General features: G+C 40.5%; 1 protein-coding gene across 1 annotated transcript; it reads left to right on the plus strand.

Annotated features, from left to right (window-relative positions):
- Positions 1–2,539: 2,539 nt before the first annotated feature.
- Positions 2,540–22,582, plus strand: LOC146969760 (prohibitin-2-like). The gene is made up of 10 exons (XM_085804266.1): positions 2,540–2,604; positions 7,331–7,460; positions 8,448–8,532; positions 8,629–8,708; positions 8,938–9,122; positions 12,462–12,591; positions 14,974–15,077; positions 17,874–17,951; positions 20,208–20,284; positions 22,351–22,582. Exons 1-10 carry the CDS (start codon positions 2,584–2,586, stop codon positions 22,367–22,369), a joined length of 909 nt encoding a protein of 302 aa, XP_085660392.1. The 5' UTR covers positions 2,540–2,583; the 3' UTR covers positions 22,370–22,582.
- Positions 22,583–25,279: the final 2,697 nt, after the last annotated feature.

A 25,279-nucleotide genomic window follows, 5' to 3' on the forward strand; every position in this document is an offset into this window, starting at 1 on the left:
GCCACCACAACGGGCTCCGTCAGCTTTGGTTTTGCATCTGGACCTTGGGTGATAAGAGAAGCGTCTGAAGACCTTGTCAGTCTGATTCAGGCTTAGAGGCTTAAAAAGTCACATAAATCTTGAGGTGCTCGTCCATTTAAAATCTTAAAACAAACAATAAAATCTTAAAATCAATCCTTAATTGGACAGGAAGCCAGTGGAGTGGAGGGACGGAGGCCAAACTGGTGAAATGTGATCATGTTTCCTCTTTCCAACTGATGAACCGGTCGTTTATCGTCTCATAATCTAGAATTAAAACGTCTGTGTCAGAACAGAACTCATCTGTTAGGATGCACCCGAGACCAAGAGAATCTCTGTAGAACCATAAACACCTCACTGCTCTTTGTAGAGTAGAGTAGAGAATACTTTATTCATCCCTAGGAGGGAAATTCAAATTAGTCCAGTAGCACGACAATGACACAAAAAAGAAAGAAAGATGGAGCAGGAACCGCCGGGTGGAGCAGGACCTCCGGATGGAGCAGGAACCGCCGGATGGAGCAGGACCACCGGATGGAGCAGGAACCGCTGGATGGAGCAGGACCACCGGATGGAGCAGGGCCACCGGATGGAGCAGGACCCCCGGATGGAGCAGGGCCACCGGATGGAGCAGGACCCCCGGATGGAGCAGGACCGCCGGGTGGAGCAGGACCGCCAGGTGGAGCAGGACCCCTGGGTGGAGCAGGACCCCCAGATGGAGCAGGAACCGCCAGATGGAGCAGGACCGCCAGGTGGAGCAGGGCCACCGGATGGAGCAGGACTGCCGGGTGGAGCAGGACCACCGGATGGAGCAGGACCACTGGATGGAGCAGGAACCGCCAGGTGAAGCAGGACCGCCAGGTGGAGCAGGACCGATGGTGAAGGGGCAGCTGGGTGTATCAGTCCCTGTAGCGACTAACCAGATCATGACAGGTCAGCAGGTGGCAGCTCTATCACACTACCACACTAGTTACATAGTCGTCTGTCTAAAGAAATCTGAAAATCTGATAAACACAAGGAGATTATAACTTAGTAAACAAACTGAAAGAGACAGAATATTTAAAGATTAAATTGCACTTTGACATCTTTGTTTATTAAATCAAATGTTTCTCTTTTTTATCTAAAGACATCTAGTCCTCGACAAAACTTAGATGTTTAATGTCGTTGTTGATTTATTTGACTGACTGAGTCCACACAGAAGCAGAAATGTCGTCTTCAACGTTGAAAACCACTAAAAGTCACAGCAGCACCAAACACTGTGGTTTAATCTGTCCTGGCGTCAGCAGCAGCAGTCTGGTCGGACGGAGAGAGAAAGGGTTAATCAGATCAGACAGGTGAGACGTCCATCCCATCAACACAAGCTCCTTAGAGTCTGAGCTGACTGAGCTGGACGCCATGAAGAGAAGGTCATGTGATCTAATCACCTTACCTCATCATGAACCATCCTTATCCTTTATTCTTATATAGCTGCCACTATACTCTTCCTGGGGTCTGCTACTACAATATTACTGTTATTAGTATTACAAAAACATGACATATCAGTTATCTGATCCAACAAGTCATAACACAGGATTTCAGATTAAAGTAAAAGAGTGGGTTGAAGCTATTAAGCTTATATATAGGCTATATACTGTATGTATGCCTATACCTTCAATCTACCCTTTAAAACTATCAATAATGATCAAAAGAGAGGGTAGGATCAATAAAACACATAGATCCTCAGCTGTCAGTCACTTAGTTGTCAAGATTTACTGTTTAATGATCAATGTTGTGTCTCTGACAGGTCGGCTCCATGACCAGAGGCTCACTGCTGTCAGAATACAGCAGCAAAAAGTTACAAAACATCCAGACAGAGTACATTTACAATATATAATATAATATAACGTAACGTAACGTAACGTAACGTAACGTAACGTAACATAACATAACATAACATAACATAACATGATATAATATAATGTAACGTAACGTAACGTAACGTAACGTAACGTAACGTAACGTAACGTAACGTAACGTAACATAATATAATATAACATAACATAATATAATATAACATAACATAACATAACATAACATAATATAACATAACATAACATAATATAATATAATACAATATATAATATAAAATAATATAATATAACATAACATAACATAACATAATATAATATAATATAATATAATATATAATATAAAATAATATAATACAACATAACATAACATAACATAATATAACATAATATAATATAATATAACATAACATAATACAATATAATATAACATAATATAACATAATATAATATAATATAACATAACATAACATAACATAATATAATATAATATAATATAATATAATATAATATAACAACATAACATAATATAATATAATATAATACAATATGCCGTGTCTTCCCTTGCTTGAAGAGAGTGAGTCCTACATTTCCCATGCTGCCTTGCGCGCACACCGAGCGGAAGTACGTCATCCCCCGTGACCTTGTCCTCCTCCTGCTGCTGCTCAGTGAGTTTCCTAATCAGCAGAGGACGAGCAGCAGCAGCAGCAGCAGCAGCAGCATGGCGAATAAAGAGCCCGGGGTGAGTAGCTGCTTCTCCTGCTTCACCTTTACGTCTCTTAGCGACGCAGATAATGACGTTACTACAGGTAAAGTTACAGAAGAGTCGCTTTGTTTCCCGCTAAAACCTAAAACCTAAAACCTAAAACCTAAAACCTGGTCCTGGTCCTCAGTGATCCACGTGAGGCTGCAGCTGCTGTTAGCTCACAGCTACAAGTCTCATCCAGGAGGACACATGTTGACACTACACAGATTCATTATTACACTTCATTCATAAATGTTACTAGTTAGTTACAGCTGTGACGTAGGAAGATGAAGCTAATTAAGGTGAGTCACTAGGCTACAGGTGAAGGTGAAGGGTTAAACTGACAGGTTACAGGTAGCCTATCAGCAGTTCACCACTCACCTTAACATTAATATTATGTGTATGCAAATGAGGCCATATCTATTTGACTATGCACCAGTTTGCATATAGAAATCTAACCAATGGATAAAAGCTACTTTGTTTTATTTTGTTGCCATGCTAGAGTCTTTAGTTTTTACAGAGGAGGATTGTGGATATCTCTTTTTATCACTCTGTAAATGAGAAATGATCTTATTCCTCCATGTTTTTAGTAATAAAATGTTGTATAAATGAGGCTGTGAATCAACAATCCCCTCTGGAAAAACCTTCAGAATATAGAAAGGGATCAAAGTGGAAGGTTTGGTGTCTGAGTCTGAAAAACTCTTTCTGAGAAAACGGCCTTTAAAGACTTGGACTGTAAAATTACATAGATTGTTATTGTCAATCCTGCTTTTATGATTTATTGCGGATACAAAGGAAATGACCATTTTTGGAGCCCAGAGAGAGAGCTTTACAATGGTACCTGACATGACATGGGTCAGACTAACTTTTAGTGAATTTAGGAGAAATCTACAGACGAAAAAAGACAAAATAAAGTCAAATAAAAATCTTAATGTACATTTTCTACAGTTTCTTTCCCCTGTTCTTAAAGAAGACATGTAAAAGAGGCAAAATAGCCTGAAATCGGTGCTTGAAACAACAATGTTTTGCCTGTTAGTGTGTCGCCTTAAGAAGTTACGTTCAGCTCTGTGATGAGAGATTCAAGGTCCCGTTAAAAAAAATCGTACAACTCGATGTTTCTCTCTTTCCCTTCGTGTGTTTCTGTCTTGTATAAATATTAATGTTAAGTGTTTATATGTTTTAACGCTCTTATCTTTAACTCTGCTTCCTGACGTGTGCTTTCTGTTGGACGACTTTTAGATTAAAGTTCGTAATTTAAACTTCTACTGTATGTCTGTAAACTTTAAAGTAGTTGGTGTTACCGTGGAGTTTAGCCTGCACACACACACACACACACACACACACACACACACACACACACACACACACACACACACACACACACACACACACACGGTTGTGTAAAGTCCTTGTGCAGATGTAGGGAGTGTGTGTGTGTGTGTGTGTGGTCTGTGAAGGTCGGTCAGTGTGTTGTTGTTGTTGTTGTTGTCACCTGACCACAGTGCTTGTGTGTATTTGTCCAGATTGTTTCTGTTCATCTTTGTATAAAAACATCTGGATGATGAAACTGATGATGTCACATTTCATCAGTTTGAGGTTTGTCCTCTTCTGATGACATCATCAGGCTGCGCCTCTGTGGTTTAATGACACATGAGTGGAGCCACAAACAGTTTATTTCTAATAATCAGCGACCTCATGTCAGCTCCATGGATTTAACTGCAAAGCCAGTACGGATACAGAAGAATTTCTTAACCCTCTATGGTACCATGTTGCCCTCAGGCCTGTCACATCTCCACAGTTCATCCCCTTTAATGCTGTAAAGGGGTGTTCACACCAAACGCGATGCTGCGTTGTCGCGCGTCGAGATTACATGTAAAGTCAATGCACAGACGCGATTAGATGCGAAATCGCGCCGGGCGACGCGATACGCGCGTCACACGCGACGCGATGGACGCGATGCCGCGAAAATCGCGCCAACGCCCGAGTTGAAAATATTGAACTTTTGCGGCGACATCGCGTGACGCCGTGACACAACAATACACTGCTACTCACCGGAGACAGATGGACAGGCACTCTGCAGCTGAAATGAAGAGCCTGTAACTTTAGTTGGTGTCCTGCCTGGAGATCCTGGCAACAACCCTAGCTGCTAGCAAGTCCTCAAACTCAGCAACAGTCAGTCTGAAGTACCGTACAACGGCCGCGATACGAGCGGGGCTGAGCGGAGTTTTTTTTACCTGCTACACCAGGACCAGGACGTCAAGGATCAGCTTCACCTCGTCCATTGTCAAGCCTACGGTAAAATGAGTGCACTTTCTGTGTCTCAACACATGTTTACATCCGTCCTGTTAGCTGGATTGACAGTAGAGGGGAGGGGAGGGGGGACGCGATGACGCGTCAAAACACGAGCGATAGCGCGACGGATTGTCATTTGTCGCGCGAAAAAATCGCGTTCATCGCGTTTGGTGTGAACACAGCTTAATACTTTAAAAAAGAGAGGAGACCTTAGAGAACCAATAACAATGCTTTAATTTATCACATGACTTTCAAGAAGCCACTGAAACCCTTTTTTGCAGACTTTTTCAAAGGAAACAGGTTTGCCATTTTGCTCCACTAAAACGGTCTGAAAACATACAGTAACTTCCTGGCCCTTTTTCATCTGGAAAAAAATATATTTACACTAATAGATTAGTAAAGTTTAATTTTTAATAGTTCCATGCAATTTATTTACTTATTAAATAATGGAAACTTGTTAAAATGCACCTGTTGCCCCAAAGCAACAACGTACCATTATAGAAAACTGCAGCGTTGCCTTGAGGCGACAGTGAACCATTATGGAATCAATATTGCATTATGAGACTATGGTAGTGTGTGTTCAGGTGTAAATATAATGTTCAAAAACATATAATTCATCATCATTTAGTTTTTTATCCTTAATAAATGTGATTTTGGATGCAGTAAAGTAAACATCAGGCTATTGTGATGAGGATGAGGCCAGTGAAGGGTAAAGTCTACAGAGACTGCTGTTTCTAATACAGTAGATGATGAACCGTAATGGTACAATGTTGCTACAGGCAAAACATCCCAAAAACTTCCAAAAATAAATAATTTTTAAACATTTCTTTAGATTATGTTTATTTATTTATTATTTTGAGACATAAAAACACTCCAAACATTTTTTTCCCCACTGGCATCATAATGCAGCGTAGCATAGAGGGTTAATCTAACAAACATAATGGAGGCAGCAGCATGATAAGACACAGGAAATAAATACAACTCATACATGCAAAGAAGGCAATCTGACAAAGTGCAGTGAAATCATTTCAGAAAGCAGAATAAATAACAATGATGAGAATAAAAAAGATGATTTCTTCAGCTCTGACCGCTGAGTGAACACATGACGGTTGGTCTTTGTGGCTCTGATGACACAATACTAACAACACGGTCGGGTTCAGCAGCAAACTTTCAGCTCTTTGGACGACACGTTTCTCCCAACCAGAGTTCAGCTCTTTATTCTTTATTCCAATAATGTTGGAACAAACTTTCACAACGTTATTCAAACAGTTTCTGTCCTTCAGCGTCAGATTGTTAAACCAACAGATAAAAGAGAAGGTGAGGAGGCTCTGGATACACTAAACTGTTCATCGCAATTATTTATATGCTATTTAATTGTCAGTTAAACATGTCTGGGGTTGCAAAGGGGTGGAACATTTCCAGTAAATTTTCGGAAAATTTCCAGAAACTTTCCATGGGAAGTTAAGATGGGGAATTTTGGAAATATTACAAATTGGAAACTTTCCATGGGAATTATGGGAATTTATGCGAATCATGGAAATGTATGGGAATTATTGGGAATTTATGGGAATTAACTGGAAATTGGCGGTAATTAATTTAAACAAACTGTATCATATCCAAACATAAATGTAAATATTTAGTTTTGTCATAAACAGACGTCTATGCAAAATAATACAATTAAAAAAACACGACATTTCAACAGATTTATTTGTGAGTAGAACTTTATCAAGTTTTAATTCTTGTATGAACAATCACTTCTTTTACTGAACCACAAAAACATGAATGTTGAGTTAAATATTACTCACCCTCACCAATCAATTTTGTAAATTTCGGATTTATTCCCGTTTATTCCCATATTCCTGTTAATTCCCATATATTCCCATTAATTCCCATATATTCCTGTTAATTTCCATGGAAAGTTTCCAACTTTGAAAATTCCCGGAATTTTGCAACCCTAAACATGTCACATGACTATGACCATAATAGATATCTGTAAGAAAACTAGATGACTCACCTGACGCTGCTGTCGCCACACGGCGGCCATCTTGGCTCAGTCGCTCTCTCCCTCAGAGCTTTGACCTTCTGGTTCTGGTTCTACTGAAACAACCAGAACTTCATCAGTTTTCGTCCGATTTCCAAACAGTTTGGTTTGTTTTGAACGTCAGAAATACAGTTATGATGCAGCATAGCTACTAAAAATCACACATACTATTAATCATGTACTTTTCTATAAAAGTAACATTATGCAAATAGATAAAGTAATATCTACATACGGACATGAATAGTTTTTTGTGCAGATGACACCAACCTTAATGTGGCCAGAGTCAGAGCGAGTGGACCGACGCACGATGGCCGATGGTCATTTACGTCTACGTGTAGTCCAATCAGCTCTAACCCTGTGTGTGTGTGTGTGTGTTTGTGTGTGTGTCAGGGTTTCCTGCAGCAGCTGCGGCAGATCGCCGGCAGGATGTCGTCTGGACCTCGAGGGACGGGGATCGGAGTGAAGCTGCTGATCGGAGCCGGAGCTCTGGCCTACGGAGTGAAGGAGGCCACCTACACAGGTGATGACTAGACATACCATAATAACCTTTAACCAGTTCACTGTCCATTCATCTGGATCACAGCTCTGTACGGCCATGTTTCACAGAGTTAGAGCTGTTTGAATACGGTATCAGATTCACAAGAGAAACAGAAACATGTTGTTTTAAAAGTCTCTCTGTCTCTCTTTATTCAGGTTCACAAGATGAAATAAAAACCTGGATGTTTTTTTTCTATGTTTGCCGAACAAGAGTTTTTAAAAAATCTATTAATTAAAGGTCCCATATTATGAAAAACAGGTTTTTTTCTGGTCTCTACATACATACACTGATCCTCCCTGAACCTACCAACCTACCAACTCCTAGAATGAGGAAAGCAGACGGGTCCTGCATGGACTCAGCAGCCCAGCGACTGGTAAAACGCTGCTCATACCGGCTGTTCAGACTCAGCTCCTGTGGTGATGTCACAACGGGAGTGAGGCCGGTCCCTCAGCGTGATAAAACGCCTACCACGTCTATTTCTACAGCTGCAGTGCACAGCAAGAAACTCCTGAGCTAAATTGATGAAATACCGACCAATTTTAAGTCATAAAGTGGTAATAATCTTTGCCGTGTACAGTAACCATGTTACTTAAAGGTGCAGGCACAGAAACAGCTCGTTCTCAGCAGAGCTCATTTGAGCGGCTTTTAGACAGCTGACATTCAGGACCACGGATCAGTTTGGGGCGATACATTTAGTTTAGTTGGACGTCTGACAGCTGAGTGAAATTGAGTAAAAAGAGTTTAATATGGGACCTTTAAAGTTTAACAGTGTGAAGGACGTTCAGCGCTCTGAGCTGCACAGAGATGAAACAACAATGATCTGTTTGTCATGATGTGAACATACTGAACACAAACCGTTGTACATGTTTGCTGTGACATCACGCTGTGACATCACGCTGTGACATCACGCTGTGACATCACACCGTGACATCACACACTGACCCGTCTGCTTCCTGCTTCCTGGTGCAGTGGAGGGAGGACAGAGAGCCATCATCTTCAACAGGATCGGAGGGATTCAGGCCGACACGGTGCTCGCCGAGGGGCTGCACTTCAGGTAGGCTCCGTTACCACGGCAACGCCACTTCTAAATGAATCCAGCAGTAGGTTTTAGTAGTTTTATCTGTGTGTGTGTTGTGGTCGTCCTCTCCAGGATCCCCTGGTTCCAGTATCCGATCATCTACGACATCCGAGCTCGACCCCGGAAGATCTCCTCACTCACAGGAAGTAAAGGTAAGGAAACTTTTATTCTGAAGGAGCTTCAGTACAAACATCTACCTTTATTGTGAAGGAGCTTTAGTACAGACGTCTACCTTTATTGTGAAGGAGTGTTAACAGCAACATGTACCTTTATTGTGAAGGAGTGTTAACAGCAACATGTACCTTTATTGTGAAGGAGTGTTAACAGCAACATGTACCTTTATTGTGAAGGAGCATTAACCCCCTGTCTACTTCCTGTCAGACCTCCAGATGGTCAGCGTGACCCTCAGGGTTTTGTCTCGGCCTCTGGCCTCCAACCTGCCGTTCCTGTACCAGCACCTGGGTCAGGACTACGACGAGCGCGTGCTGCCCTCCATCGTCAACGAGGTGCTGAAGAGCGTCGTGGCCAAGTTCAACGCCTCGCAGCTCATCACGCAGCGAGCTCAGGTACACGTCTGACTGGGTTAACTCGACCTGGAGCGTCTGGAGAGATTTAAACAGACCAGACCACACAACACAGAGATGAAATAACCGTCATTTCCCCTTTAAGTCAAGTCAAGTCAAAGTCAAAGTGTTTAGTGTCATTTGCACAGTGGAAAGGTGAGTTTCCCTGACCTTGTCATAGAAAGCCAGCAATTATAAGAAAAAAACTAGATATAAAAAAATAGACAATTAAATTCAATATAAGTGATGTTTTCCTCTGTAAACTTCTCCACCTCTGTTACCTGCAGTTGAAACAGGATCGATACCACCAGCGTTGTCGGGGTTAAAGTGAATGAACAGCACCAACAGCAGGTTTAGATCTATACCACCAGAGAACGACTGAGGATTATTGACCTAAAGAGTTTTATTAGTATGTATTTTGGCTTTATTTTGATCTGACTGTGGAGATTTAGACAAAGAACTGAGTTTCATTGTGTTTTAGCCTTTATTTAAAAAAAAATAATTAAATAATTCCTAATTATAACCATTTTCCTGGGTATTAATATCAAGTTTGAAACCTGGGGCGTCCCTGACTAAGGATTTTCATAGTTCAAGTTCACTTTTATTTATATAGCACAATTAAAAAGACCTGTAACAGTCAAAAACAACCCGAACGCATGAAAACATGCATATCATCACACATACACACACATGCATGTACCGTAGCACATGCACATATACGCACACATAACGCATACGTGCATGGTTACAGTCGTCACAAAACAACAGTGCAAGATTATGTTAAAAAACGCACAAAGGCATTTTGACAACACTAGGCTGGGTGAGAGGTCCAAGGAGAAAAGATGGGTTTTTAAAGCAGACTTAAAGGAATAGTTCACCAAAAAATGAAATACAGTCATTTCATTCCCCCTCATGCTGATGAATACTCCTGAGTAGTTTTTTATTCCTCAAAGTGCATCTGGAGACCGGGGAGGCCGGTTCCTAGTCCAACCAAAACTTTATACTATGAGAGTAAAAGGGCCCGACACAAAAACGTCCATAAAACTACTACTATTGCAGTGGACGAGCAGTGTGGAGGAAGATTAAATGGTTGTTGTGTAGTTTTATGGATGTGTTTGTGTCGGACCCTATTACTCTCATATAAAGTTTTAGTTGGACTAGGAACCGGCCTCCCGGGTCTCCAGATGACCTTTGAGGAATAAAAAACTACTAATAACTGAAAAATAACTGAATGACTGAATTTCATTTTTTGGTGAACTATTCCTTTAAACCTCTCCATGGATCCCGCATGTCTAACAAGTCGAATCTGACTTGTCAGGTTTTGTCTTTAGTCGACTAATCATTTATGTTTTATGTTATTCTTCAGTTGGCATTAGATAAAAACAACAGGACATTCTCCTTCAGAGTTCGAGTTTCTGCTGTGAACTAATGAGTTTTTATGGAGACTGAAAACGTGAAGTCCCATCAGAGAGAGAGAGATCAGAGATCAAAATAGGTTTTATTATAAGAAAACAAATAAATTGAGTGTAAAATCAGCTGTTGAGCAGCAGTGAGCAGCAGTGTCATAATGCTAGGCTACAGTCTTTTCTTTCATAACCACATGTTGCGACAATTCGACGACGAGTTTGAGAGTTGAATCAGACCTCTGCAACTTTCCAATCATGGAAAACACATGGAAAATGAAAAAAAAACTGCTTTTTTGCATTGCTCTTTGATTAATTAGTCATAATTTCTAAGCATGTAAGAGATTATGTCCAGGGTTCTAAATTAAATTTAAAATAATTTTGTCTGGTGTTAATAAAGACTTACAGCCAGTTTGGCCGCCGGCCGCCGGTCAGAGCCGCTCTGCTGTTCTCAGTCATTTGTCCCCCTGGCAGCACTTAAATAAATAACTTAAATAATAAAATAATAAAAAGAGGATTTTAGGGTAAGAGTAGCCTATCACACATTACCTGTACTTAATCATTTGCAAAGATGTACGAAGACATTTAGGCCACAATGTGATGAAATTAATGAGAAATACTTTAAATTCTTTTGTGAACATTTGCCAAGTGGTTTGGAGGTTTGTCCATGTTGTTTTGAGAATGTGATTTCTGTTTTGAAAAATGAGCCAAACCAATGGAGAAAAACTGTAATAGAGGAGGCACAATACCTGAAAGTCATTATTTCAGTTCAGAATCTCTCACCGGAAAAAGTGTGGCTAGTGGAAATTCTGATTGGTTGGTAACTTCAGAAAGTTACTAGCCAACTTGGCTGGTGATCTAAAAAGTTAATTTAGAACCCTGATTATGTCATAGATCAGGGTTCCTACGCAGGTATGAAAAAGATAGAATTTGATTTTATACATTTCCAGGTCTGGGAATGTATGGAAAATGGAAACTATTGTATGTAAATATATTTATCTGAAGTTATTTGGGTTAATTATTTTGTATGCGCTATTATACCAGCTACAATCTACATACACATACACATTCAGAATAATGAAAACAAATGATTAATTGCATGCTTTTATATTATGTACATCTATTTACAGGGTATCCACGGGGTCTTGAAAAGTATTAAAAGGTGATAAATCAATTTTGGGAAAATTAAGACCCTTAAAAAGTATTAAAATGTATTTTCACGACTTTATAAAGTCTTAAATTTTGAAGGTATTTTTTCAGAATTAGCTGTCCAAGAGTTTGAGTCCTAAAAAACATTGTAAAAGTGTGTGAATTTATTTATATTAAAGAACAAAGATGAACCGGTGCATAAAAAAAGAAAAGAAGATTGTTGTTTTGGTTTTTTGAGAGTGGAGCAATGTTTTTTGTTTTTTTTTTATTATAAACTTTTATAACTTTTATTTATTATCCCAGCCTATTTTGAATTCTGTTGTGGTCATAGTGATAGTCATAGTGGTCTAAAGTCTTTATCACAAACTAAAACTGTTAAGTTAAAAGTGCCACTGATGTAAATGCTTACAGCTTGAGGTGGCCGTGAGGCATTTGAGAAGGTCTTGAAAAAGTCTTAAAAAGGTTTTAAAATTAACTTCAAAATTCCTGTATATACCCTGATTTACTCAAATATCACAAATAATTTGATTTTTTTTTACCGAGAAATCTGGAAATTAGAGTCTGGAAAAAGTATGGAATCTGGAAATTTCAAATGTGTAGGAACCCTGATAGATGTTCATCTGTAAATCAGACTTCTGGAGGTGAAAGAGGAATGAACATAGAAACAATCGTGTAGAAAATAAGGTTCAGCAGTGGAAAAGCCTGAATGTGGCGGAGAGGAGGAGGATGTATAGAGTGTGAACTGGTAGTGAGGTTGGTCCTGAGGTGTAACGTTGTGGTCGTCCTGCAGGTGTCGCTGCTGATCCGCCGCGAGCTGTTTGACCGAGCCAAAGACTTCAACATCATCCTGGACGACGTGGCCATCACCGACCTGAGCTTCAGCCGCGAGTACACGGCCGCCGTGGAGGCCAAGCAAGTCGGTACGTAGCGAGCTGATCCTCAAATACACAATCCAACAACTCCACAACGCTCTGGTGGACAAGTTGTGAGCTGCACATTCACCACGCTATGAGATAATAACACAACGTTACCACACAGAGTTGTTTTAGAGGGAAATTCATGCAAAACCACTGATGCGCGTTGCCTTCAGGGACAGTTTTTCATCATCAGTCTCTGTATTTCCCTCTAAAACAACTCTGTGTGGTAACGTTGTGTTATTATCTCATAGCGTGGTGAATGTGCAGGTCACAACTTGTCCACCAGAGCGTTGTGGAGTTGTTAGATTGTGTATTTGATGAGTTTGATGAAGGAAACCAAGAAATCCCATAATGAGCCTCTGTAGCGTAGCTCTGAGCAGCTCACGGCTCTGCTCCGCCGTTCTAAAAACAGCTTGCACCGACAATTAAAGGTAACGAACCTACAGCTATTAGGGATGTCCCGATCCGATATTGATATCGGATTTATGTCCGATATCAGCCAAAAAAACGAATATCGGATTATATCGGACTGCATCTAAAATCTCCGATATAAACGCTCCGATAAAAGCAGTCTATTATTCCGCTCCAGCACTTCTGTCCCATATGAATAGGTGACTCTGGTTCACACTCCAACACAGTAGGTGGCGCTAACGCACCTTAATGTTGGTGCGCCGCCTGCCAGAGAAGAAGAGCGGCCGGCTCCAGCATGCAGAGATCACATGATCACAACAACAACAGACACGGGTGCATGGACAGGTCGCGCTTGCCCGCTAATAAACGGTAAATGCGCTATATTGCTCTAAAGGTCGGTGGTCAGATTCTTCTGGAGGAAGACCAGCTGGTCCACATGTTGTGCCGTGTTACGGTCAGGTTACGGTGCGTTCACACCGGGCGCGAGTAACAGTGCTAAAGCCAGAGTTAAATTAACGATGCTAATTTCTGTTAGCCTGTCTATGGCGTTTTACATTATATGTTAGCATTAAGCTAGCGGGCTTTATGCTTAGTTGTGACACTGGCTGTGTGTTTTGAACGTTGTTTCAAACTATGTGGGTTTGATTGAACATCTTTGATGCTTAAATATTGCTGCTTAATATATTGCTTTACTCCTCTTTTTATTTCATGTATGCCATTTTTACTGTAAGACAGGCTATAATCTTCAATTTGGAGTGACAAATAAAACCTTGAAGCAAGAAGATTTGCCTTTGTTTGACATTGATGTACATACAGTAATTCAATAACAGTTGTAAATAAGGTTTATTTTTTAATATTTTACAGTTCAAAAGTAAGCTCACTACTGTCTGCCCCATAGAAGAACATGACAGCAGCAGCCTGTCAGTCAGCAACAGGAGGACTCTCCTTTGTATTAGAATTTGAAAAATATAAATAATCGTTTTTTTTCACCACCCCTAATATCGGATCGGTATCGGGCCGATATTAAAGCAGAACTTTGCAAGTCGGCCGGAAATAGCTCGCTCCTTCGTTGGTTTTTCTTTTTTTTCCTCTCCGGAGCTCCCCCACAGTTCTGGTAGGCACATGTCACTGTCGTAAAAAAAAAAAAAAACTCGCCGCCACCACCTCCGCCCCCTACACGTGCTTGTGTTTACTGCTGTTTGCTAAGCCCTGCTAACACCGAGCTAATGCTAACACCGAGCTAATGCTAACACGGAGCTAACGGAGCTAATGCTAACACGGAGCTAACGCTAGCACAGAGCTAACGCTAATAGGGCCACGCACAGACACAAAGACACAGACATACACACACATGAATAAAGGTTCCAAAACGCGAAGGTGTGTGTGTGTGTCATGATGTATTACATTATCTTGTAAAAGACCCATGGTGTGTGTATCTGTGTTAGCATTAGCTCCCTGTTAGCCACAAGCTGAACTTCCTCAGTACAAACATTTCATGTTTCCATGGTTTCTTCCGACTTTCCGAACTCAAACCAATCACGATTCGTGACATGCATGACGTCATATGCGTTCTTATCTCGTACTGCCGTAAGGCAGTTTCTCGCGATACTTCTATCCATTGACGAGATTTGTAACACCGAGACGGACGACTGATCTTGCAAGTGCGGTTTTCAGCCAGTGGGGGGGGTGAGCGCATTGGCCTAGACCCCATTCACTTCATAACAGGTCACTCAACCATCACAGTGACTCTGAGCCACAATAATTACAGCCCAAATCCTGCATAGTTCCGCTTTAAAGGCTGCAATATCGGTATCGTATCGGAAGTGAAAAAGTGGTATCGGGATATCCCTAACTGCTATGACTATAGGGATTATGGCAATGGGCCAATTTGCCAAAATTGTTGAACTATCCCTTTAATTTGTTTCCCCTGCTGCTGCTTTCTAAGTTTAAAGTGTGTGTGTGGTTCCCCTCCAGCCCAGCAGGAGGCTCAGCGAGCTCAGTTCTACGTGGAGAAAGCCAAACAGGACCAGAGGCAGAAGATCATCCAGGCCGAGGGAGAAGCTGAGGCCGCTAAGATGGTGAGTGCTGCTGTTGCCCACGACGACGGCAACATCCTCGGCGCGTTACCACGGAAACCACTAGGCTGAAAACACTATTTTAACATCCACGACTCCGTGTTAAGACGTCAAATTAGTCTGTGTACTGGTGGTAGAAAAAAACAAAAAACGTCTTTAAGTGTCGATTTCATCTAAAGTCACTAAAAACTGTCCTGTGTGAACTCGTCTCATTACTTACATTGTTTTTCCCTTAAAGGGGAATTGCCGTTTTTAACAATCTGGACCTTATTTCTATCATAAAATCCGATCATTTCCTCACCCAGATAACTTTGGTGTCATTACAAGTGGTTGTGATGAAATGAGCTCCAGCCGAGAGGCGCGTATATCCGTATAATGGAGTCTACAGACCCCGGATGTTGATAACAGCTAACCCCGGACTCAGAGGGGAATAGCACTAGCCTATCAGAACTAAATATTGGTGAAATGAAGGAGTTTCTCTGCAGATAATGTGTTATTTAGAGGCTGTACACTCCATTATACGGATATACGCGGCTCTCGGCTGGAGCTCATTTCATCACAACCACGTGTAATGACACCAAAGTTATCTGGGGGAGGAAATGATCGGATTTTATGATAGAAATAAGGTAAGACTCTCAGTTCAGGAGAAATAAAACCTTAAGAATCTGAAGACAGAAAAAAACAACATCTTTTATTTAGTGAAATGTTTAAATGTTGTGAGCAACTGCACAGAAAATCATAAACTTTCCCTTAAAGCAGAAGTAAGTGATATATTTGTGTTAATATAAGTCTTAAATAGTTATATCTTCCGACAGCAATCACTTCTATAGAGTGTTTGGACTGAAACACGGGTCTGTCAGTCACTCTGCTCTGCTCTGAGCCCAGGAGAAAACATTTATCGTATCCTACAGTTTTTATCCAATGAGGAGAGAGAACGGCATGCAGGGCTGTGTGTGCAGCCAAGGGACGCCGTGAGTGTGGCGACGTAGGGACGAGGACTGTTATGGTGCGTTCAAGGAAACTCGTATTTTTCCGACCGTGAAGTGGTACCAGTTCGATCTGGTACGAGTTCACGGGTCAGAAGTTACGAGTGGCCGTTATAGTGACTTTCACCGGTAAAACAGGTCGGAGAAACACGAGTGGGTTGCCTGAAACGCTACAAAGTCGTAAGTTGTGACTTGAAGCTGTAATTTACGATTTCAAAAGCCTGCCTGGAACGCAGCATTAGCCAAAACGACCGGATCGCTTACTTCTGCTTTAACTAAAGGAAATATTGTTAAGGGACTGTGCTGAAGTGTCTCAGCTGTTATAAGGAGAAGTTCAACTTTAACCTTTTGCTGCGTTAAATCATTTTGGAATCAATCAGAAACAGAATCGATTAAATACATTTAACAATGTGATGATGATAACAAAACGTACAATTATTAGATTTACATTAATGAACAGATACAGAGGCATCGTGATGTAACTGGAGTCAGACGTGTTGTTGTTGTTGTTGTGAGCAGCTTTGTCCAGCAGGAGGCAGCAGCTGTACAGAGTTCACCTGTTCTCTCCTCTTCCTCCTGAAAACATTCAACACAGGTCGTGTGTGTGTGTGTGTGTGTGTGTGTGTGTGTGTGTGTGTGTGTATAACTGATATTGAGAGAGTAATGTGACCTTGGTATTACACATAAAAATGAACCTTGTGAAAGACCAAAAATGACAAGACGGCAAACTTAGACGCACATCTGAGTGAGGAGAAGGACTCACCTGCATCGTGCAGCTGTCAGAGGAGCTCTCTGCTGTTTCTGTCTATTGACAATTTATTTGTGGCATTAGTGAACACGTCGTCGGGCTGTGACATACAGTAACAGGGCTGGTGTCGGCAGCCTAGTCACAGCCACAACACCAGCTAAACGTGTTTCCTCAAATCTGAGGCGGAGTGGCCACCCTGTTTACCACAGAGATGTTGTGTGCGGTCATATGACTACCTGGCTCCGTCTGATTGGACGTCGCCAGTGGCTGCATTTGATTGGTGAAACACTGTCATATGACAGAGTATAGTTGGAAGCAGCAAGCCAAGCGGCTTCATTAAAACAAAACAAACAGATTACGCATTGGATCAATAAAAAAAAGTAGCGAGTATGTGTGTGTGTGTGTGTGCGTGTGTGTGTGTGTGTAAAATCGACAAGAAAACAAAACATCGCCGCTCATCCTTCCAATCGCCGATAGACGATCGGCACAACCCTACTGAGAGCAGCGCCTCAGCCCAAATGTTGGCCAGGAAAAACCCTGTAAACGTGTTGTTTGACCTGCTGCTTCAGGTGAACTGCAGGTTATAAATCACCTGTAGGTGTGTTGAGCTGCCTGACTCACCTGGAGGAGGTTAGCCCCGCCCCCTCGCTGCCTGGCCCCCCCCCCTCGCCGCCGGCCGAGCAGCTCCATGAGCGACTGTCTGTGATTTACAGTCTGATCTCCTGTAACGACCATAATGAGCCCCGCCTGTCGTTAACTTCAGAGAAACAATCAAACACCATCGACGCACAAACATGTGGTTAACGACTACGTGACAACATCAAAGCTGCAGCGGCGGCGTCCCGCCTGAGGGGGTTCGATTCCCTCTGATGACGCAGATCAGGACTGATCAGGACTGACTGACTGACGGCTGCTGCTGCTGCTGCTGCTGCTGCTGCTGCTGCTGCTGCTGCTGCTCCGCCTCGGGGCCGTCGCTCTCTCTGGGTGTGTAACTGTAACCTCCTGTGAACACACAACTAACAACGTGTGTGTGTGTGTGTGTGTGTGTGTGTGTGTGTGTTGCAGCTGGGCGAGGCCGTGACAAAGAACCCAGGTTACCTGAAGCTCAGGAGGATCCGGGCGGCGCAGACCATCGCCAAGACGGTAAGAGACACTCAGACATACGGTGCGTTCAGAACAACTCGGAGGTCGGGATTCCCAACTTGGAAATTTTCGACTTCCGACATCATTGCGTTCACGCTGCAGGAACTCGGGAGAAAAAAAACATGGATACCTGAAGGAAGTTTCTCATATTGTGGCTCATCGCTGAATACGAAAAATGAATGCAGCAGTAAATGATGTTTATTTTGGAGGAGAGGAGACGCTGCAGATGAGTGCACATATAATGTTACAGCCTTGATAACAGTTATTTCCGTCACAAACGAGCACCGCAATTTCACACCAAACAACAATCACAGCTTCATATAAACGTATTTCATACAGGCTACTGCAATAATACACAAAAATATGCATTAAAACATCAACAAATAAATAAAATTGTCTAAATTCTAACTGTTTAAGACGAGGGCATGACGCCATGTTTTGATCTTGTCCTGACGTCAAGTCGGAAAGTCGGGGCTCTGATGTGATACCTGAGTTTCCGACTTGTAATTTCCGAGTTCGACGCCGTTCAATTCATTTTTTACAACTCGGAGCTCGTTTTTTTCCGACTTCCGAGTTGTCTTGAACGCAGCATTACAGACAACTTTGTGATGTCACTAAGCCCCGCCCACCTCCACCTGCCAATCAAACCTCTGCAGGATTTAGTTTTTCAGGTGGTTCAATAATAAAAAAACAGAGCAGATTTCAGAATAAAACACTCAGAGAAACTGAATCCTGCATGTTTTTGGTCGGATGGATGTTGTTGTCCAGGTGGTGGTGAGGGGGCGGGGCTTAGTTGTGACATCACAAAGTGACAGGAAGTCCTGACGGCTGGTTTTTAAAGGCTCAGTTTCTGAATCCAGGCTGTGTGCATTTCTCTGTGGACTGAGGCTTTGATACTTTAGTATTATACTAAAAGTGCTACACTGCAAAAACTCAACATCTTTCCAAGAATATTTGTCTTATTTCTTGTCAAAACGTCTCATTTCTAATCAAAACGAATCCCTTTCCACTTAAACTAAGACTCATCACCTAGAAATTAACTTGTTTTTAGATCATTTTCACTTGAAATAAGTAGAAAAATCTGCCAGTGAAAGCAGGTTTTTTGTGCTTGTGATAAGAAAGAAAAACTTGCTCCACTATCAGATTTTTTCTACTTATTTCAAGTGAAAATCTGCTTGAAAGAAGTAAAAAGTGTCTAAAAACAAGCTACTTTTTAATGTGGTGAGTCTTATTTTAAGTAGAATGAGATTTGTTTTGACTAGAAATAAGACAAATATTTTTGGTAAGATTTTGAGTTTTTGCAGTGTATACTTTACTATACAGTATTAATATAGAACCTAGAGCTGCTTTATAATCACACTACACATGGACGTCTACCTTTATACTGTATGGAGCTTTAACACAAACATCTACCTTTATACTGTATGGAGCTTTAATACAAACCTTTATTCTGAAGGAGCGTTTCATATATCAGCTGTAGGTTGAGTGAAGCTGCAGTGTGTAGTCGAGTCCACATGGTGGCACCAAACCACCATGGATTTGTTTCTTTTTCATTCAGGAGCCATGTTGGTTCAGTCCTCTGACCTTTGACCTCCAGTCATGTAGCCACCTAAAGTCTGAGGAAAACTTTAGTTTAAGGGTTAAAAGTCTCCTTAAAAATATTTTATATAGAAGAAAAAAACATTTTTTCTCAGCAGCAGCTTCATTATTTTTGATATTTCTATTTATTTGTGGAGGTTTTTATTATTAATTTCCAAATAAAGGATATAAAAGAAGCAAAAATAGGACAAAATAAAAACTGATAATAAATAAAAAGACTGGTGTAATATTCAAACTATTAATAAAGTTTATTGAAAAAGACGATTAATGATGTGAAATTGAACAAATTCAAACCAGAAGAATCAACAAAGACTGAACATATTTTAGCTGTATTCATATTAATATTAATATTAATATTAATATTAATGTGAATGTTAAAGCAGTGAGTGAGTGACTGTAGTTGATGATGAAGGATTCACTGCATCAGCTGAGTGTGACGCACCAGGCTCAGTGTGTGTGTGTGTGTGTGTGTCGTCAGCAGCTCCCTGTGAATCGGCTCAGTGTCGACGCTCCGACAATGTTCCCATTGTGCTCGGTCGGAAACTTTCCACCTGTGTGTGTGTTTCTCTGTGTGTGTGTGTGTGTGTGTGTGTTTCTCTGTGTGTGTGTGTGTGTTTCTCTCTGTGTGTGTGTTGACTCCCTGTGTTCGACCTGCAGGTGGCGACGTCCCAAAACAAAGTGTATCTGAACGCCGACAGTCTGGTGCTCAACCTGCAGGACAGCGACAACTTCAAGTGAGTCCAAGGCCGTCGCACACACACACACACACACACACTGACACACACACACACACACGCACACACACACACACTGAACTCTGCACCCGTTCTCTTTGTGTGTGTTTGTTTATTCTCCGTCAGCATCGATCGAACCGTCGGAGTCGAAGTAAAAACTGAAACATGAACAAATAAAAACTGGTTGAATTCATTTTATTTTCCCAGTTTCTGATCCGACTGATTCACTACACCTTTTATTTTTAAATTAACTTTTAATATATAGTTCGGTAACACTTTACTTGACGCCTTTCTCTATAACGCATTATAACCAGACTTATAATGCAGTTATAACACTGTATAACTATAGTTATAAACACTCATAAATGATCATAAGGCTTAATAACAATAAGCATAACACATCATAGAGCATTTTATAATGGCTTATATAATAAGGTCAGGTATTATAATAGAGTTATAATGCTCTATAATGAGTTATGCTTATTGTTATTAAGCCTTTATGAGTGCTTATAATGATAGTTATACACGTCTATAAGCCAATTATAACACATAACTATATTTAATACATTATCGATGTGGGCATTGTCGGCAAGTTACTAACAATTATAACGTATTATAATACCTGACCGTATAAGTCAAGATAAAATGCTTTATAGTGCGTTATGATTATTGTTATAAAGCAGTATGATCATTTATGAGTGTTTATAACTATACTATACTACTTTTATTCTGTCTTTCTTTTATTATTTTATTGTGCTTTTATGGCGATATGGCCCTCGGGTCTGAAATAAAGAAATGAATGAATATAGTTATACAGTGCTATAACTGCATTATAAGTCTGGTTATAATGCGTTATAGAGAAAGGCGTTAAGTGTTACTTATAATTCTTGTGTGTTTCATACTGTTTCTGCTGTTTTTAATTGAATTACACTCTGACTTGCTCTATTTTATGATGTTTAAAAGTGTAAAGTGTCTTTGAGCATTGAGTTAATACCAGCTGCTTGTTGAACCATTGTAGCATCGCTGCAGACGCCTTCAGCAGATTTACAAGAACATAAGTTGCTGTTAAATTTGTTCTTTAGCTATTTAAACTGAAAATACACATTTCCCCATTTTATTCATGTTGAACACATTGTTTTACATGTATCCTAAACTACTGAGGCTCTTCTCAACCATTTCACACCATCAAACCTGTTTACATGTTCTAATTTTATTCAGATTTCAACTATTCAACCATTACACTTAAACATGCAGGATTTCAATGTTTTATTTCTACTGCTTTTTACCTTTAAAAGACATGCATCTCACACTACAAGTTATATGTTTCAGCTTTAGCATTAGCCTTTCTTTTCTTCAGCTCATTCAGCATTGCTTCAGCAACAGCGTTCAGCTGCTTTCAGCATTCACACACATTTTCTGTAGGAAATGCTTCTTTTTCTAGTTATTAAATGTTAATGTCTCTTTCACCAAACCAAGGAAGAATCCAGCTTTGACACGTTCATTTTCTTATTTATTCATTTATTTACTTGATTATTCTCTTATTTGCTTATTTTCTTATGTTATTTGTTTTCTTTGTTCTGATTTCTTATACATTTCCTCCCCTGAGAGTCAGATCTGAGCTTCAGTCCAAATACACATGTATTAGAAATAAATCTAATATAATCCTCTTATACTTCCCTCTTGTTCTTAATGTAAACACATCCTGTCAGTAGGAATAAACAATGTAAAAAAGCGAATATTTACTATAAAACATTTTTTTTATGGGACAATACATACAACATTGCCACATAAAAAGGGAAAATGTGTCTAGCTCCAGCTAATGTGCCGTCTTTGTCCCTGTTCAGGCTTCAGAACAGGATCAAATATACTAAATACAATACATGCAGCGATACAAATACAGTGAATAGGTGCCATGAATAAATCAACACAGCTGCAGTTATACATTTCAGATTAAAACACAAGTTAAATTTAGCATTAAACATTAGAAAAGTGCTGTGTTGACAACGACTTGAGAGAAGTTAATGTTGTTGTTTAACAAACTGCTGTTGTCTCCGTCTCTGTTTCAGTTCGTTTCTGCGGAAGTAGGACGACGTCTCCCTCCACTTCCTGTCCTCCTCCTCCTCCTCTTCCTCCTCCTCTGCACCCGTCGAGGTGAAATCGACTCCACGTCGTCAGGTTTCCGGGCTGATCCCGGTTCAGCCGTGAACCGACCGGCTGTCAGCTGCAGCTTTTATTTTGAAAGGGCTTTCCTGTGGTGTTGGTAAAAGCTGCCGAGTTGTTGTTCTGCTACTTCACCAGGATCATTATTATTATTATTATTATTATTATTAATAATATTATTTTTATTATTCCAAGCAGAGTTAATTCTGTAATTCTGTAAAGTTAAAGGACCAGTTACACAACTTTGACCAACACCAGAGGAACACGGAGCGACGACGCTCGGACACTCACTAATTATTATTTTTTTCTCTTCACTATGCAGATGTAACCACAGATGTATTGTTTTGTTTTGTTTTGTTTTCTTCTGTCCAGTGATTATTATGGTCTGTTTGCGTGTCAGGAGTTTACAGAGACTTTTAGAGCCGCTGCTTCGTCCACGATGACGATGATGATGTGAAGCTTCCTGTTGTTACGGTGACGGATGTAGTGATTATTATTATTATTATTATTATAACAGAAGGTGGTTACAGATGTTTTCTACTGTTTCTGTCTGGACACAGATGTTCACACACACACACACACACACACACACACACACACACACAGTTTGTAAAGAAAACCAGCACAACGTAGCGTAGCTTAGCATAAAGACTGGAAACGGTAGGAAACTGCTAGCCTAGCTCCTTCTAGCGCCGAGAGAAAAAGAAGGAAACACAAACTCAGTTTAGACGTTTCATCGTTTTCTCTCCGTGGCAACGGGACCAACAGCAGGTTACAGATGGTGCGTTCAGGGACCAGCGGACTGTTTTCCTAACTCTGAGCAAAGACCTTGAACTCAACACGAGTGTAGATGTACGTGTGTGTGTGTGTGTGTGTGTGTGTTTGCTCCTGAAGGATGAAGCACTAACTGACTTTATACTGAATAAAGACGTTTGTTAACGAGACCAACAACAACAACGTGTGGACGTTTTGTTTTTATTTTCATATTTGTTTTCATTTATATTTGAATTTGAATTGTGAGAGAGTTGGATCTTTAGCGAGGATCAAATTTGATTGGATTTCAATTTCCAGGGAATCCACGGGGGCTTGAAAAGTATTAAAAGGTGATAAATCAATTGTGGGAAAATTAAGACCCTTAAAAAGTATTAAAAAGTCTTTTCATGACTTCATAAAGTCTTACATTTTGAAGGTATTTTTTCTGAATTAGCTGTCCAAGAGTTTGAGTCCTAAAGAAAACATTGTGAGAGTGTGAATTTATTCGTTTTATTAAAAAACAAAGATGAACAGGTAAATAAAAAACAAAGCTATTGTGGGTGCGTTCGTAAATTGTCTCAGAGCGCCCCCAGTCTATTTTGAGTTCTGTTGTATCATAGTGATCTATCTATAGTCTTTATCACAAACTAAGTGTCACTGATGTAAATGTTTACAGCTTGAAGTGGCGGTGAGGTATTAAAAAATATTGAGAAGGTCTTGAAAAAGTCTTAAAAAGGTTTTAAACTTCAAGATTCCTGTATATACCGGTACCCTGAATTTCAAATGATACTGTTCAGATACAGTTTTTCAATGCAGTGATTCAAATTAAACTTTACAATTTCAAATAACGTGATTCAAATTTTTCAATTTTTCAATTCAATTATTCAAGTTTGGCAATTCAAATTCAGATATAAATGATTCAAATTCAGTTTCTGGTGGCACATATTCCATCCCATAACCTTCTCTCTCTGTCTCTCTGTCTGTCTGGGTGAAGTCGACCTTTGACCTTGTGGAGATAACAGCGGCTGAGCCTTATGTTGCATGGTGACGTCTGCAGCCGGTGAATTGGCTGTTTTCTGATCTTTGACCTTTCACCACCAGTCGAGGCTCAGACGTCCAGACTCCAGGCCTTAAAGGGACAGTCCAACATTTATTAGTCAGATCCTCCTCTTGCCATAATCCCTATAGTCATAGCAGTAGGTTTGTTACCTTTAATTGTTGGTGCAAGGTGTTTTGAGATCGGTGGAGCAGAGACGTGAGCTGCTCAGTGGAGGTGAACTGAACTCATCAAATACACAATCCAACAACTCCACAACGCTCTGGTGGACAAGTTGTGAGCTGCACATTCACCACGCTCTGAGATAATCATGTAACATTTAGTTTTATTTTAGTTTTATTTATTTGCACCATAAAAATCAAGGACATTTACAAAAACAGAAATGAAACAAGAATAGTAAGTGCAGGAGAGGTTAAAAACCCAACAGTATATGGACTTATACAAAATACCTCCCCGAAAAATACACAAAAGATTCAAAAACAATTCAACAACAAAGAAAGTGATAGGTTCACGCTATCCCTTGTAGTCATGGTGATTTCTAGAGGCAGAGACGAGAACGCCGTAACGCTTCTACAACCGGCTTTCTGGGATGTTTTTGTTCTGGGGTCTTACACCAGTCTGGAGCATGAGCACATGAGTTGTCCAGTTACACTCTGATTAAGGCGTATGTATACATGCTGGAGGAAGTAGAATTCCAATCGTATTATCTGGGTGTTTTAATCAGAGTTGGAGAACTCTGATATTACGGTAGTGGGACTAATGCGTTTACTACATGCACTCAGTTGTCCAGTTACAGTCGGATTAAGGCAATAATTAGTTTTTCTCAAGTGTCATGTAAACGTACTGACCTTGTGAAGCGCTGGCTTCATTCAGAAACAACGTCAACAAGCTTTATACAGCCCATGGTTTTACTTTTTTTATTTCTAATCTCCTCTCCTTCAGTTCTCACGTTCTCACCACAGCTGTTATCATGTCGGTAGGGTTGCAAAGGGGCGGAAAATTTCCATTAAATTTCCGGTAAATTT

The sequence above is a fragment of the Trachurus japonicus genome, chromosome 17 (genome assembly GCF_045865225.1).
Source record: "Trachurus japonicus isolate A0001 chromosome 17, Traja_1.0".
Taxonomy (NCBI): Eukaryota; Metazoa; Chordata; class Actinopteri; order Carangiformes; family Carangidae; genus Trachurus; species Trachurus japonicus.

What these genes read in the sequence shown, in the direction of transcription:
- LOC146969760 (XM_085804266.1), top strand. Translation starts at nt 2,584, where the DNA reads ATGGCGAATAAAGAGCCCGGG. An exon ending in GCCGAGGGGCTGCACTTCAG is followed by an intron (nt 8,533 to 8,628) that starts GTAGGCTCCGTT and finishes CGTCCTCTCCAG; the next exon opens with GATCCCCTGGTTCCAGTATC. An exon ending in AAGCTGAGGCCGCTAAGATG is followed by an intron (nt 15,078 to 17,873) that starts GTGAGTGCTGCT and finishes TGTGTGTTGCAG; the next exon opens with CTGGGCGAGGCCGTGACAAA.